At 45.6% G+C, this 15,453-nt stretch overlaps 1 protein-coding gene across 1 annotated transcript; it reads right to left on the reverse strand.

The window, feature by feature from the left end:
- Window positions 1-404: 404 nt before the first annotated feature.
- On the reverse strand, window positions 405-15,453 carry kctd12b (potassium channel tetramerisation domain containing 12b). Its single transcript, XM_041944492.1, has 2 exons — window positions 13,875-15,453; window positions 405-1,435 (listed from the first exon to the last, which is right to left on the reverse strand). Exons 1-2 carry the CDS (start codon window positions 14,716-14,718, stop codon window positions 849-851), a joined length of 1,431 nt encoding a protein of 476 aa, XP_041800426.1. The 5' UTR covers window positions 14,719-15,453; the 3' UTR covers window positions 405-848.

Here is a 15,453-nt window from a genome sequence, read left to right on the forward strand (position 1 = left end):
CACAAATACATGCAAGCACATACATGCACACACATATACACCCACCTGGTAATTCATTAGTGAATCAGGATGAACAGTTTCTGCACAGCAGATAGAGGAACAAACGGCACTGTGCATTGATTCATGTAGTCATTATTATTGTCATTATTTTTCCTAATTCCGGCCGTCCGTGATTACCCACTTTGCTTCCCGGTACATCACATTCTCGTCCTGAATTCTTTCTATTGCTGGTTTGAAGATAGCGTAATCACAAAATGAACCAAACTGCAGAGCTTTTGATTCACAGGCAGAGGAGAAGAAAGGCTTTGAAGTCATCCAGTTAATATTGATGAGGTGAGATATTTTAGATGATTAGCACCAGAGATTTCACTTCTTTCTTTTATTTTGCATCAGCAAGGTCAAATGCCTAAAAATTCACACTTAGCTTACATTTTCCAGTTGCTTGATCAGTGGACACAGTACAGAGAGCGGGGCAGAAATCTTTAATTAACAACATCACATACATCCTTTGAGTGTGTGAAAAGAAGATGATTCAAAGTATTTTGTCTCCTGATAACTGTGTGGAAAAAGGAGTGTCACTAACAATCTCTATGGGGAAAAGACAAATCTCCATGTTTAAATTGTAGCTGTGTGATTGCTGGACGAGCTCAGTCTAAACACTACACTTAATCAAACAATTTAGTTCTGTTGACATGCAAAAGCTACAACATTAGAGGTTCAAGCGAGCTTCACACGGCTTGAATCAGAGCAATGTGACTATAAAGGTGGAGTCCGCGTCTCACAACATGTTCATGCCATTGTTATAAAATCCTTGTCAAGTTTGTTCGTCATGGTGCCACAGCAAAGCTCTACGCATTGTACTTCTTGAGCAAGTCACTTTGCCAGTGCCTCTTGCGATCCGGAAATGCTCTGGGCAAGCGGATCTTTTTGAAGTCCTCAATGCATTTCTTCAGATCCTCCTCCAGCATCTTCCTCTCCTCCTCATCCTCATCCGCCCCCTGCAGGGGGCCACCATTCTCCTTGACAGTGGGCCGTGGCAGCGTCTTTAAGTGGAGTGTGGTGGGACGCTGGGGGCTCTCCGCGGGAGGCGGTGTTTGGGGAGTGGGAGGAGTGGAGGTAGAAAAATGTTTGGATGGTAGAGGTGGAGGTAGGACTGGAGGGGACAGAGGTGGGAGGTCAGAGTAGTCTACAGCAGGAGGAGGTGGAGGAGGAAGAGGAGGCGTCGGAGGAGGAGGAGAGTCCAGGGGTAGCGGGTTTCGTATGTCCAGTGCTGTGCCGCTGCTGCTGCTGGTTTCTGGAAGACTTTGGGTTCGGCCAGTGCTGCTGGGCTGGTCTGGGGCTGATTCTGTGTGTACAGTCGCGGGTTCAGAGGTCACCACTTCAGTGACAGCTGGGAGGTCAGAGGTCGCTGCCTTGGAAATTGCTGATGAGCCACCTGCATCAGACAAAAAGAATTCCAAAATTAAGCGTGTGAAATTTGAAACATTTTATGCTAAGCTACAATTACTTAAATACTTTACAATTTGGGAAATGTGTGCATTCTTTTCCTAAATGTGAACATCAATACATGGCTTCAGCCACATATTTACTGTACAGTAGACCGCTGCATGTGTAGACCTGAACACGAGACCTGTACTTCGAACATTAGTAAGGTTAGCTAGCGTTTACCTTCCAAGTGGATGCTAGGTAGCTTCACTTGCTAGCTTCCACTTTGCAAGTTGAATACAAACTTAAAAGAATGGCTTGACATTCTGGGAAATCTGCTTGTTCGCTTTCTTGCTGAGAGTTAAATGAGGAGATTGACACCGTGCTCATGTCTGTGCGGTAATTATAAAGCTAGCGGCAGCAACCATTTAGCTTAGCATAAAGACTGAAAATAAAGGGAAAGAGCTATCATGGCTCTATCCAAAGGTAATAAAATGTGGCTATGAGTGAGTTCACTAATGAATATGTTGTGTTGTGTATTGACATTTGACAAGGGGACTGGAATATTTCTTAACCAAGACCACTAACTGTCTGTTGTTGTTATTATAGTTCTGAAATGAAAGCGGTCGAGGTTATCTTTATCACGTTAGATACAACCAACTGCAAAGACTGCAGTCGAACGTTCCCTTTGTTGCCAGTCTGTGTGGTAAGCTAAGCTAACCAGCCACTAGCAGTAGTCGACCTTTATATTTACCAGACTAATACAACAATTTTAAAAATTGATGCGAGAGGACACATGTCTCAGGTGTGTGGTCTGTTTGAGTGAAGGTCTTTTTGAACAGTGGAGCCTCACACAGAAATTTGGTTGCATTTGGTTCTTTTTGTTCGCCTTATCAGAATGTGTCAGTAGTGTGTGGCTGGCACAGAAACAAGCACCTCGGCTTTGAGCTTTACAGTTTTTGTCTCCAAGAGTACAAAAGTACACACGTGCTGGCGCAAGAGCCCGTGGGGGCATTATGGAAACAGAAATTAGCAGAAAGAGAAAGGAGCTCAGCAGGAGAGAAAAGGAAATGAGAGATAAGGAGAGTGGAGGGCAGTTTCATTTAATTTCTGAATTCCCTTTGACTTTTGCTTGCATGCATGTCATCCGAGAAGGAATACTGTGACTGAACGGATGGAGTGAACCCTCCTGACTGAAGCTTGACAAGCCATTTTTCACGGTATGTTGATTTTTCATCTCATCCCCGTGTGAAGACAGAGGAGGTTGCTGCACTGCGACTTCTCAGAATAGTTGGCGTGGCGCATGCACATTCTGTTCCATTTGAAAGCCCATCAACCATCTTGAATTGCCTCCTCTCTCCGGACAAACAGCCTATTTTTTAGAAACCAGTGAGCGGGTAATCAGCCTCTCTCTTCCCTTTGATTTTCACTGTCTACGTGATGGTGCACAGTCGCAGGTCGGGTAAGCAAGTCACAGCAAACTTGGCCCATGTCCTCACTAAAGCGCATAAATTCCAGAATGCATCTTTTTTTTCCTCTCTGGGGCTTCCATTTCACACTAATCTTGGGTTTTTAACCATGGGTAACACACCACTCTCAAATTCAAAACTGCCCCTTTTGAGTATAGTGTTGAGTGGGAAAACAGAGCCACAGCCGTCCTGTAGCACATGATTGGTATGCATTCTCCAGCTCATTCGTCACATGATTTGGGAGAACTTTGACATCCTCTGTCCTTCATGCCTGCTCTGTAAACAATAAACAACATTTCAAGATGCCTCTGGAGGAAGTGGTGCAAAGCTATACGCCTGCAAATGCCCAAAGGAAGAGATCAGAGCCTTTTCTTGTTACTGTGGTATTTCAATAAGGACGCTGAACTTTCAGAAAACAATCAGAAAATTCTCTGTGGACAGAAAAAAAAAACCCAATAAATAAACATATTCAGTGTATCCACGTGAGTTTGGACGTGGCCTCGGACTAAGTTAAATGGCAGTGACAATCCCGCGTGCATGCTGCTTATGCACTGCACCGTCCAATAGAGTCACAGTCACACACATGCTCACTATCGCTGTGAAGCAGCCACATAGAGCACATGCTGCCACAGTATATGGAAGCACATGCACCGTACAGGGAATCTCTATCGCAGCCTCACATACGAGCTCATGCAGAAATAAGCAGGTACAATATGTCACACACGCACGGGAGCAGTCGCACACGACCCGAACTCACACACATGTGCACAGACATACAAAGACAAACAAGGCCTTCCGCGCTTTCCTGCAATGGGGCTCATCGTCACGGTAACCCGTCTTATATAACAGGAAAAGCTGCTTGTGTCAAACGGAGGCGGCACAGAATATTCTCCCACTGCCTTGGCTTTCTGAATACCTGAATACAAGTGTGTGTGTGTGTGTGTGTGTGTGTGTGTGTGTGTGTGTGTGCGTGTGTGTGTGTGAACGTGTGACAGAAAGTGCACAAGCCTGTGTGTGAGAGCGAGTGTTGTCTTGTGTGTTGATGTGTGTTGCATGCATATTGTAAGCACGTGTGTGTACTGTATGTGTAGGTGTGTGTGTGTGTGTGTGTGTGTGTGTGTGTGTGTGTCGTTATATTCTGGGCATGTGCTGGCATTTGAAAGAAGGACAGATAAAGACGGAGAGAAAGAAGGAGGATGTTGGGGAAGGGGGGGTTGACAGAAACATGTTCTCCACTGTTTGTGTTTGTGTGTACAGTGCATTCAGTGTCTCTCATAATGAATACATGTGCTTGAGGTCCGCCTGGACGTGGGAGTATGGGGGCTTAGCAGTGTCGGAGAAATAATCCACTGGGGGATGGGCTCCATGCTTGCCTCCACCACTAAGCCTTATGGAGGAGAACAGCAAAAGAGAGCACTCAACCCTTTTCCCCGGGCCACTTCTCCAGGGATATATGCAAAAGCCAAAGCACTTTCTCACACATCCTCTCCTCTCTTACTGCCTCTCTTTCTCCCATCTGTTCAGTGTGACACATCCCTCCGTTGCCATCATTACTGCTGTTAGCAACTCAAGTGTGTCACTGTTGCCAGGTCTGGCACCCCCCTGTCACAAAATGTCTTCTCTACGGTGTGTAACATTGCTTTTTCACCCCACCTGAATCTTTATTTACTGAAATCACAGCACACTCTGACTGAATAAAAGCAGGACAAGGTATTGAAATAGACTCTATTAATTATTTGTGGAAAGTTTTGATAGTATTATCATACAAACCTAATGTAAACAAACATTGTTCAGGAGCTGTTTTCATATTGAAGTCGAGCTGACATTATAATTAATAATTTGCTATGAAAAATTCAGTGTTCAAAAGTGATCTCAGGTTATTTATGCTTTTCTGGACTGGACAACCAATTCATCATTGAAGGGCGTTTGTGGGAAGAAATGGTTACAACAGTTTTCTCCCCTGTCATGCAACACTGTGGGGACATTGATTGACATTGATTTAATGGAACTTATTTAATCTAAATCATCTGTTACTCTTCTTTTGGGGCCTGAATTACACTGGTTTTATTCATGATAAAATAGGCATCAGAAGGAAAGAAGAAAGGACGTGTGTGGAAGGCCACTGAAATGTGTTTGTTAGTTTAGCACACCCTATGTTACTCTGAGACTCCACATCTTGGTTCCTCTTTGCTGTGATTTGAATCATGTGGGTTAATATACGTGTTTTAGACAGTCTGGTCATTTGCCATCACCACAGCTGGACCCGTGAAAGAGAGACAGCTAACGCTAGCTAGACCCTAAGTATGAACACAACACTGAGCGTGCAGGAGCTGTCAGTGACTTAGCAGGTGTTGAAATAAAGTTAAACAAAAATCATCTAGTGGGAATCAGTGCTGGGAATCTTCTTCCTCGAACATTAGTAAGGTTAGCCAGCTTTTACCTTCAAAGTGGATGCTAGGTAGCCTCACTTGCTAGCTTCCACTCTGCATGTATAATACAAACTTAAAAGAATGGCTTGACATTCTGGGAAATCTGCTTGTTCGCTTTCATGCCGAGAGTTAAATGAGAAGATTGACACTGTGCTCATGTCTGTGTGGTCAATATGAAGCTAGCTGCAGCTACCATTTAGTTTAGCTTAGCATAAAGACTCAAAATAAAGGGAAAGAGCTATCCTGGCTTTATCCAAAGGTAATAAATTGTGGCAACAGGCATCTCTAAAGTTCATTGATGAAATGACATTTGACAGGGATTATTTCTTGACCAAGACCAGCAACTTCCTGGAGCCTCCGCAGGTTGCTTGGCAACCGTTACCATAGGGCTGTTTCTCTATTGTTTCCAGTTGTGCTAAGATAAATTAGTTGACTCCAGCTTCATATTTAGCTAACCTACAGACATGAGAGTGGTAGGCTATCAATCTTCTAATAAAATTATTTCTTTTAGCCTACAGCTGATGGGTCCTCTCAAATGTTGAGTTCAGTTCATGTTCAGTTGTAAAGTTACAGATGCTTTAAATGGCTAAAGGTAGCAACGAAAGCTATGTCGAGCTTGTTGACAAAGTTTGTAAGCTTTACAGGACGCTGCTGAGATATCGCCACAAATACTAACAGAAACAGTTCAATAATCTTTAAAAAAAAATAGCCACAGTATCATTGTGGTATATATTTCCTTACACAGACAACATAAGGGAAACAGTGTCATTTCAGTTCGACTTGAATACCTAACAATGTATGAATATAGGATAAAGCTGTTTAAAAATGAATGTATCGCCCGTCTCTGAGTATGACCGGGTCAATCAGCCTGTGGGTACTTTTAAAATTCACCATGGCTGCTGACAGCTGTTGTGACCCAGGGATGGGGAGATTGGCAAACAAGGGGACAGCATCATCTCCATGGTAACGCCACAGTGAGGTGCAGGAGCGAGAGCTACACAAATGCATAGTAATGTGTACGAGACTGAGAGAAGCCTTTTATCCAGAGTGTGAAGTTGGGCATATGGCTCTATGCTGTTCTAATCAGAGCTCATGCTACATAGTTTTGGCAATTACAGCATGTTTTATAGCTAATTGCCTAGTATTCAGCTCACATCTGCTTTGTGAAATGATCGGTACGGTGCCTAATGACAGAGTGGGACCCAACACCTACAGTCTTTTCATTCATTGTCTTTTCTCCCTGATTGCTGTCAGAGCAAATACATACGGAGGCGTAATCAGACGTGGTAATACTATATTCTTCAGACTAACTTTGCATACCCGGACATAAGCAGAGATGCCCAGATACAAAGTCACTGGAGTGTACTCACAAGTCTCTGAGCAATTACAAATCTGTCGATCCACATAATGTAGAGGAAATGCGTGACGTAAACAGCTGGAGACCGGGGAGCTGCTGCCAAGTAAGAGAGGCAAAACAGGGAGCAGAGGTTAGAAGAAAGAAAGGGCCAAAGAGAAGACTAATACATGATTTTTATTTCTGCGGACTTGCACAAATCTACGTCCGATCCATATGTTCTGCTGATTCACCGCTCCACTTGCTGCCTCTTTATCTTCCCCTGCTTTAAACACCCTGAGCTGCCGCCTGGCTACCGCAGCCCATAACCAGCCTGCCTAAGCACCCTAAAGCCCATCCTGGCACCCCTTTCTCTCCCAGCAGAGCCTGCAACCCCTGTGCCACCTGCTTCTCCTCTCCTGCCTGATTTCAGCCAGGGTCCAACCCTGCCCAGGACTGCAGCACCAAGGACAAGACTGACTGTTCAGATTACTGATAATTAGAGGGACAGATTAGAGCCCAAGTCTCCAGATGGCCGAGGTGAATCCCAGCCTAACACAGGCACTGACAGACACATTTACAACTCGCTGCTTAAGCAAGATGCCTTAGATCAGCAGAGACATAGTGACTGCTCACACTGTTTTCACAAAGTTGATATGTTAGAATGTTATTGTAAGTAACTATATAATGAAATTCATGAAGTGGGATGCTTTTGTTGCTTTGCTATAACTGCAAGATGCAAAACTTTTCAAAAAAGTGATCTTTTCCCCACTGTCAGTGATTGATGGCATGCAATTACGGCTCACATTTAAGTAATTTGCCGTCGTGAGGCATTCATTTGCAAAGAGAGGAACGTTGGAAACTGAAATGATAGAAAATGTCAACTGATGAGCGTCTGCTCAGGGATTTTGAGATGATGGGCACAGATACCAAAACACCAAGTTTGAAAACATAGGAAATATGCACCTATAAATTAAAACTATAGATAAAATAACATACAACTATATTCCACGAGAAAACTGATAAAGGGTGAAGCTGTACAATAACGACCCTGAAAATAACTGCATAAGAACAACATTAAAATGAAATTAAAATTACTTAAGTTAATGAAATATGTATATTTATGTATATATCATAAGACTCTGTATGAGCAGGATTTCTACAAGAATCAGGAGCAAAAAAAAACAAAAAACATCATTAGTACATCCCTGCTTTAAACTGAGCTCTTTCACTTTTAATGAGGAACGTTAATAACAGTCACTTCATATTGGGGCCACCCCCCCCTCCTCCTGTCTCATGGGCTCCAAGTGTCCAGAGTGGCTCCAGAAGGCCCTTTAATCCAACCCTGGCATCAGCACATAATTTAGTTGCAATATGCTGCATTTGTAATGATTTACATCTTTCAAATGCTAGTTGCAGCTGAGCGTGTCAGGGGAAGTTCAACTGCCTTCAACGGTTTCCTCAGTCAGTTATTGTCACAACTTCCACTTCACTTTGCCCAACCTGATATTTCTCTTTCCTTTCAAAGTGCTCCTGCCCCACTCCTCATGCTCTTCTTCACATATTTACAATCTCTATGGCACCTTATATGAGGAACTCTGCAGCTTGAGTTATCCTTTTTGTTGTTTTATTTTTTAATCCAACAACTTGCCTCTGATACTCAGACTCACTCTCTAGAACTAATTTCATGCTCCCTCTCCCCCATCCCGCTCTTACGTTATTCTTTCTCTATCTTGGAGCTTAAAAGAGAGAAGAAAAGATTGTAAAGTCAAAGAGAATCATAAAGAGACGACGTGGAGAGATGAGAAGATACGGCACTGTGCATCACTTGTGACCCATTCTGCTCTATTTCAGCTGCTAGACCTTGTCCCATGTTAACATCCCTCTTTGTCTCCCCTCTTGGGTATGACTACCCCTGTAACTTTTGCGTGACGGAGTCCGTGTGGCGTTCAGGGGGCCAATATGTTTTGTGATAGCGGCTCTCTGTAGGAGATGTGTGTGTGAAGAGGATGAGGAGGGGCAGCGGAGCATATGTACCCATGCTGGAGGAGCAGTGGCGGTGCACATCTGACTCAATGCTGGCTCACTATAAATAACCCAACACACAATGAGATAAAGATGCCTCGAGCCAGCGCTACTGTACTCGGCGCATAGGCGCTTACATGGCAGCGCAGGCGAACCGTGTTTTAGTCAAGGACAAACACACACACAGCAGGGCTCCAGCTCACGTACGTTTGCATGTGCAAACGAACAAAAGCGTGCAAAGCTCTGGGCTGACGTTCACACACAATGCGCAAACTCTCCCTTCACACACATACGTCGCCTATTGATGGAGAAAGCAGCGAAAGGCCTCAGGCCGCTGCACGCTCTCTCCAGTTCTGAGGTAATTAGCAGCAATGTTGCTTCTCTGTATTAGCATTGACTTCTCCTGTTATTGCTGTCGAGAGAGGGTGAGGGAGGCAAATGGCTTGTTTGCCTGCTAATGCATTTTTAACTGATCACAGAGACGAGTGAAAAGAAGGCAGCCAATTAGATCTCACACCTCGCAGCTCCGAGACATTGGCCTGGCATGGGTGGGCTGTTGCACATCTTCCCGAGCAGCTTCCCTCCCTCTGTGTGTCTGTGTTTGTGTCGGTGCGCGTTCGTCGATGCCAACTGCCTGCTCAGCATATTTGCGAGGCGGGGAGTGCGCCTAGTTCATTGCCCCCTCGTGGCCCCCATACCAACCCAGCGTTGACCCACCCAACGCATGGGCCCGAGCTCCCGTCCAACCCGTCCTCCAAACCTCCACGTAAGCACAAACATGAGGACAAAAACAAAGCAGAGCCAAAATACACTGGCATGCAGATCCACAAGTAGTCAAGGCATCGAGGACGAGGCGATGTAAACAAGCGCAGAGCCACAGATGGTTGCAGCGGAATGAACAGAAACAGCAGCACGCAGACGACATCTGATAGTACGCTCAGTTTAAGATGTAGAGAAAATGACTCATTGTGTTGCTCTGTGCTGTCACTCGAACGCATGTGGTATGTCTATTCATAAAAGAGGATGCAGTCTAGGAAACTGGGCTGGTTGTAGTGCAGGGGCTAAAGGCACGGCTCATGATTCACAAATAGATGAGACAGAAAAAAGCATTTTTTTTTCCTGTTGGAAAATATCACTTTACAGTCTTTCTTCTGACGTAATCATACTGCGAATCAATATTAATCCCAACCATCCTGTGGATCTACTATTTGTCTGGTGTAACTGAATCTCTCTGTGAGTGTTGACAGAGCCGACAGGCCACAGAGGAGCACATTACAGCACGGCCCAGTGGGGGCTTTGTTTGTCAGGGCGATTCACCACCTCTCCGAATAACAGGACACTTCATGCTGGAGTTGCTCGGGAAGAGCGATAAGACGGGAACACCAATTCCCCCCCTTAAATACTCTCCCAGTCTCGCCTCCACCAGGTTATCTGTCTCACTGTCTCTCTGCTTCCTTGCCCCATTTTCCAATCCTTTTTTTTCCTCTGACGTACATCCGCTCCTGTTCTCCTTCTGCTCTCTCCCTTTCTTTTTTCCAAATGGGGGAAGCGACGACCCAGCTGGCTACAAGACAAGGGGATGATTTTAAGGGAGGAGAGCAGACCGAGCCAAGGCATGTCGCCATGTCGTGCCGCCTACGGTAACAATGGCATCACAACATGGGTCAAATCACAGCCTCGAGGTACAGAGAACAGCCTTGTCCTCTCAGGGCACGCTTCTTTTTGCCTTGTGAGTTTAAAGCAAGGGTTTAATAATGAATTGCACAAGCTTACTGAGAAATTGTATCAACTTCGAACCTTGTGATAGGAATATAAGAATAAAAATAAAAACGAAATAAAGGATTTGATTAAGCTGAATGTGTGATGAGAAAATTATAGAAGCTGCTATTTTGGATTTTTCCAAAAGACAGAGAAGCAAAAAATGTCGTGGTAAAATATCTTTATTGTAATGCTCTTGATAGCACAGGCACACCACCATGGTGACATAACCAGAACCTGCTTCTCGTATGGCACACGAGCAGGCGAGCTACACTTTACAGCCACAAGTTTCACAACGGAGCATAAAAAAAAAGGGGAAAAATAAACCCGAGCAGCGTTTCATCACAGCCTGGCCCGTGGACCTCGCTGCTGCTCCATGGCAGAGTGTCAACACTTCTCACACTTTTTCTGTTGAATGTCGAGGCTCAAGGCGACTCATGGAGGTACAGAGCGAGAGAGGACAGCGATGCCTGAAATTTCACATGAGGCGTGTCTCTCCACGCTCGTGCTAATGACTGACCTTGGCGCTCCCATGTTGCAGTAGCGTGACGGAGGACAGTGACGGAGGAATGCTGTCTGTGACTGTGTTTGTTTGGGGTGAAGAGACTGTGCAGGCAGGGCATTGTCCCACTCTCTGAGGATTTGTCATGCATTCTAGACCGAAACAAAAATCATCTGTTTTCCAGGAAGGGAGCCACATACATTTTTCAACAGTTTTTGTGAAGCTCATCAGCTATGCTTTTATCTAGGCCAGGCTGAGATCAGGTTTAGAGGTCTTATACTAAGGTAATTAGCATGGGATAATCTCTCGGTACAAAACTTATATGAGTCAGAGTTTAGAAAAAGTGACTGCCTCACTTATATAAACACAACCCTGGTTGTTGTTCAAGTAAAAATTATGCCCACTTTTCTGTCTGTGGGCGTGTGCAATAAAAATGCTGTTTTTATTGACTGCAGACAAAAGCCATCTCTAATCTTGTGAAGCCTATACAGCTACAGTGTCTGACAGTCCTGGATTTTAGGCCCAATTTGTTTCAAGATTTTTATTGTGTGTAGTAATTAGGTCATTTGCTGGCAACAAAATAGGCTGTGCTTTAACAGCGCCTGTTATCTATGCATGTCCTCATTCCTATCCTGGCTCTTTTTTATGGTCAACTACTCAATACAAAAAAAAGAAAAAATGTGGAGAAAAAGTGGAAAAGCAGATGGGAGGAAGAGGGGGATGGTGCCTGAGGGCAGAATGTTCAACATTTCATATGAAGTAGATTTCACGACACTTCCTTTAATGGGAAATGGCGAGATGAACATTTGAATAGGTTGACGTGTTGAACTTGTATTGCCAGTGAAAATTAAAAATGCAGTAATCTGAGGGCGGGCACCACTTTCCTCACAGTCTCCACTGAACGCCTTTCAGTGCTGAGAAAAAACATCATTGTTGTGAATGGAAAAACACAACTGGAATAGAAAGAAAACATCTTTTTATTTGACAAATCAGTTTGCTTTTTTGCTGAACACTTTTAATTTCAGTGTCGTCTACGCCTGCAGCGGCACACTGCAGCAGGTCTAACATATTGACTCAGATATGAACAGCACTTCATCACACTGAAACACAACATTGCGGTTTCTAGACATTTCAGAATACATTTACTGTCACTGTCAGACATTCTGCCAAAACTACAACCTGACACCTTCGCGCTCAGGAGAAATCCTGCACTATGCTGCCTCGATGGCTGTTTCTCAACTCAAAATTCACTTTACAGTCAACCTCTTGTTTATCAGCCTTACTACGGCGTCTACATTTTGGATATTTTCCTAACTGTGTCTGCGTTTTCACGCCATCAGCTGGATCTCTTGTTGGATTGAAGTGCCTTCAGTTTGTGATGTAGTCTGAGGTATATGATGTGCAGACCTGTCCTGAGGCTGGAAACGACCCTCTTTCTTAGCTCACACCTTTATAACTTAAGTTATACCTGCTCACTATGAACTGCCCTCACAATGCCCTTGCTACAGTGCTGAGAAAACATTGGGCTTTGGCTGGCTACAGCATAATCCTACCCTTTCTTATGGGTATTCACTTACAGCAAGTGAGAGCTATCATCAAATATGCAACAGCTTCAACGAATACTGAACTGAGTATTAAGAATAACATTGTTGTTTACAGAACACTCAAAACGTGATCCGATAAGGTGACTACCACTTTCTTTTTTTTCTTTTTTTTTCCGGAGACGACATGTAGACATGGAGTTAGCCTGTCCCGAGAAGCGCTTCACTGGAGAGATGCTCTTGAATATCCAATTGAGCAAAGAAATGTCCGAGAAGCGCAATGAGCGAGAAATAAGAGCAGTGGGCTGCGAGTGATGTAACACCTTCCATCTCCTCTGCCCTCCCAGCGTGGGTGATTAAAACACTGAAAGCCCCCTTGAACAATCAATACACACACTTCATCTGGCAACCTTTTTTTTTTCTTTCTGTCTACGAGGTCTCTTCATATTTCAGCTTGTGTCATGTCTTTTCTTTTTTTTTGTCAAAGCCTTTTGCTTTGTTCGTTTGCCACACAAACAGCGCCTCCTTGAAAAGGAAACTCCACGCACGCATACAATCTACTGTTCCCTTTCAAAGTAAAAACTTCAATGCATTTTTTTTCATCCCATGTCCACGTGGCTGTATTATCATAACCCTCATTCATTCATAACAACAGCTGAATAGATAGACTACTGTATGGCACATTCCCAACCACATGGACACGTTTAATAAAAACTGAGGGAAATGAGATTTCTGTGTTACACTTCTTTCTCGTGCCGGGGCTGCTCACGTCCCTCAAAGCTGATAAGATGTCCAATTATTTGGTAATTTAGTTCAGAGGAGTAGGAGAGAGTCCGATCTGCAGCAAAGTATAGTGCTGTACATCACGGCCACTCTTTGAAGCCCTTTCCCTTATGCCCTTATGACTGCTTCAGTAGTCACAGAGACACATCAGGGCGCTTATTTAACAAAATTAGCTCTTGGATACAGTATTGTGCTTCACCAAGGCAGATGCAATATACAGAGTACAAAAGGGAAACAGTACATAGAAGGTATCAGTCTCTGCAGGAAAAGCTGTGGGGCTGCTGTGGTTGAGAACTAGGGACTACAACTACGCGAGAGCAAAAGCTGGACCTGAGGATGGGGAGGGGTTGGATTTGGGGTTCAGGGGGAGGGCTGCAGATTTGACCTGCAGAGAAGGTATGAAGAGTCAAAAAGCAGCTGCTGGGGACTGTTCATGGGATAAAAGCTGGAGGCTGCAGAGAGAGATGGAAGGGCACAACATCTACGGTACATCTACTGGTGCAGGCGCCATCAGAGAGAGAAGGACAGGATGGCTGGAGGCTGGAGGAGGGGGGCACTTGGAGACAGGGTGGGGGGACCGGGGGAAACAAAGCCGATAGTCTCACTCACGGTAGAACACATATTCAGTGTAGCTGGTCCAGATCTTGTCGTCCGTCTGCTCATGGGCAAAGGCGCAGGTTCCTGTGGAATTACAGGCCACCATGTGGAAACCTGCGTCAGCCAGCTTGTCAAAAGCCTGCTCCAGAAAGGTGAACTTGAGATAGTAGCGGGAGGTGTAGCGCTCGGGGGGGCGGTCAGGGTCACGGCTCTCGTTCAGCGTCTCCCCAAACACCTCTTTGGCCAGAGAGGTCTTCCCACACACCATGATCCGTGCCACCCGGCGGAATTTGGCATCGGTGTGGCTGTCACGGCCCAGGGTGTATGAGCCTCGGTAGCCAATGGTGATGAACCCAGACCGTTTGCTGTCCATGGCGCCGGGCACCAGGCTGGCACAGGCAGCAGCGGCAGCACCCAGGGAGCCGAGGTTGCGGGCTGTGTCGATCCCAGGCGAGGAGTCCTCTGGGTCGCTCTGGCATCCTTCGTCGCCGAGGGAGTTCTGCTTGCTGATTTTGGGTGCCAGGAGCTTCACAAGCTCGGGCAGGTTGAAGAACTCAGCCTCCCTCTGCAGACGGCCACGCTCGGGGAAGTGGTCTGGGAGAACCAGCTGCTGGTCCCGCATGTAGTCCAGGATGTAACGGAACAGGAAACCATCACGGTCCACAAAGAAGCGGCCCTTGGTGTCCCTGGCAAGTCCTTTGGCTGACTTTCTGCTGAACATCTCCCCCAGCAGGGAGTCTGGCACACTTGTGAGGGTCGAATAGCGGGTTATGTACACCTGCCCGCCAACATTGAGTTCTATAATCTCTGGGAAGGGTACCTCCTCTGCAGATATGCCACTATCTGGTAAAGCCATGGCTTGCTACTGCCTCACAGGTGCACTTGGATGCAGCTTTAAAAACTCTCTTGGTCGCACTGAAAGTTCAAATGAATTACAGGACTTCAAAAAGGGTGTCCGGTGAGACCTTTCTCAGGCTGGTGAGGCCTGTTGCCTGTCACAGATTGCGGGTCCTGCTGCGGTGGAAACCTCCGCGGCTGTGGCAACGGAGCGGCTCAACTGCGGCGCACAAATGGTATGCGCGCAATAAAAGCTGGCCGCCACTCTCTCATCAAAGCCGGCAGAAGCAAAACAGTCACACAAGCAAACCCTCTATTCTACCTACAGCTTTCCCCCATAATTACTAAAACATAGCGCGGGTGGTTTCAGGCAGCGTCGGATGGAGCCGTTATGTCCACGTCCTTTACGCGCAAACAGATGGAGTATCCTGGGGTTGAAATTCGGCTTTCGACAGCAGCTCTCTGAGCAGGAAATGCACGACTTGCACAACTGTCCATAACGACTTCTCTTACTCTAATATTGCTCGGTTGTCCTGGCGCAAACAGGATCAGGTGGCCCAACTTCAATTAGGCAATCCATAGTTGGTGAGCTCTGTGGGCATCCCACTGATGAAAAGCCACGAGACGAACAGGACGTTGAAGATGTAGTGCGAGACGAGGAAGATGTACAAGAAGATCTCCGAGCATTCCATCACCCGCGTTAAAGTTGCGCGAGGCGGTCAGCTGTTCGGTCCCTCCACTCCGCTCTCGTGCC

Source organism: Chelmon rostratus, chromosome 9 (assembly GCF_017976325.1).
Source record: "Chelmon rostratus isolate fCheRos1 chromosome 9, fCheRos1.pri, whole genome shotgun sequence".
Lineage (NCBI taxonomy): Eukaryota > Metazoa > Chordata > Actinopteri > Chaetodontiformes > Chaetodontidae > Chelmon > Chelmon rostratus.

Coding starts and splice junctions, on each gene's coding strand:
- kctd12b (XM_041944492.1), bottom strand. CDS start 14,718: ATGGCTTTACCAGATAGTGGCATATCTGCAGAGGAGGTACCCTTCCCA. Junction 1,436..13,874: donor CACTGAATATGTGTTCTACC/GTGAGTGAGACT, acceptor TGTCTGATGCAG/GTGGCTCATCAGCAATTTCC.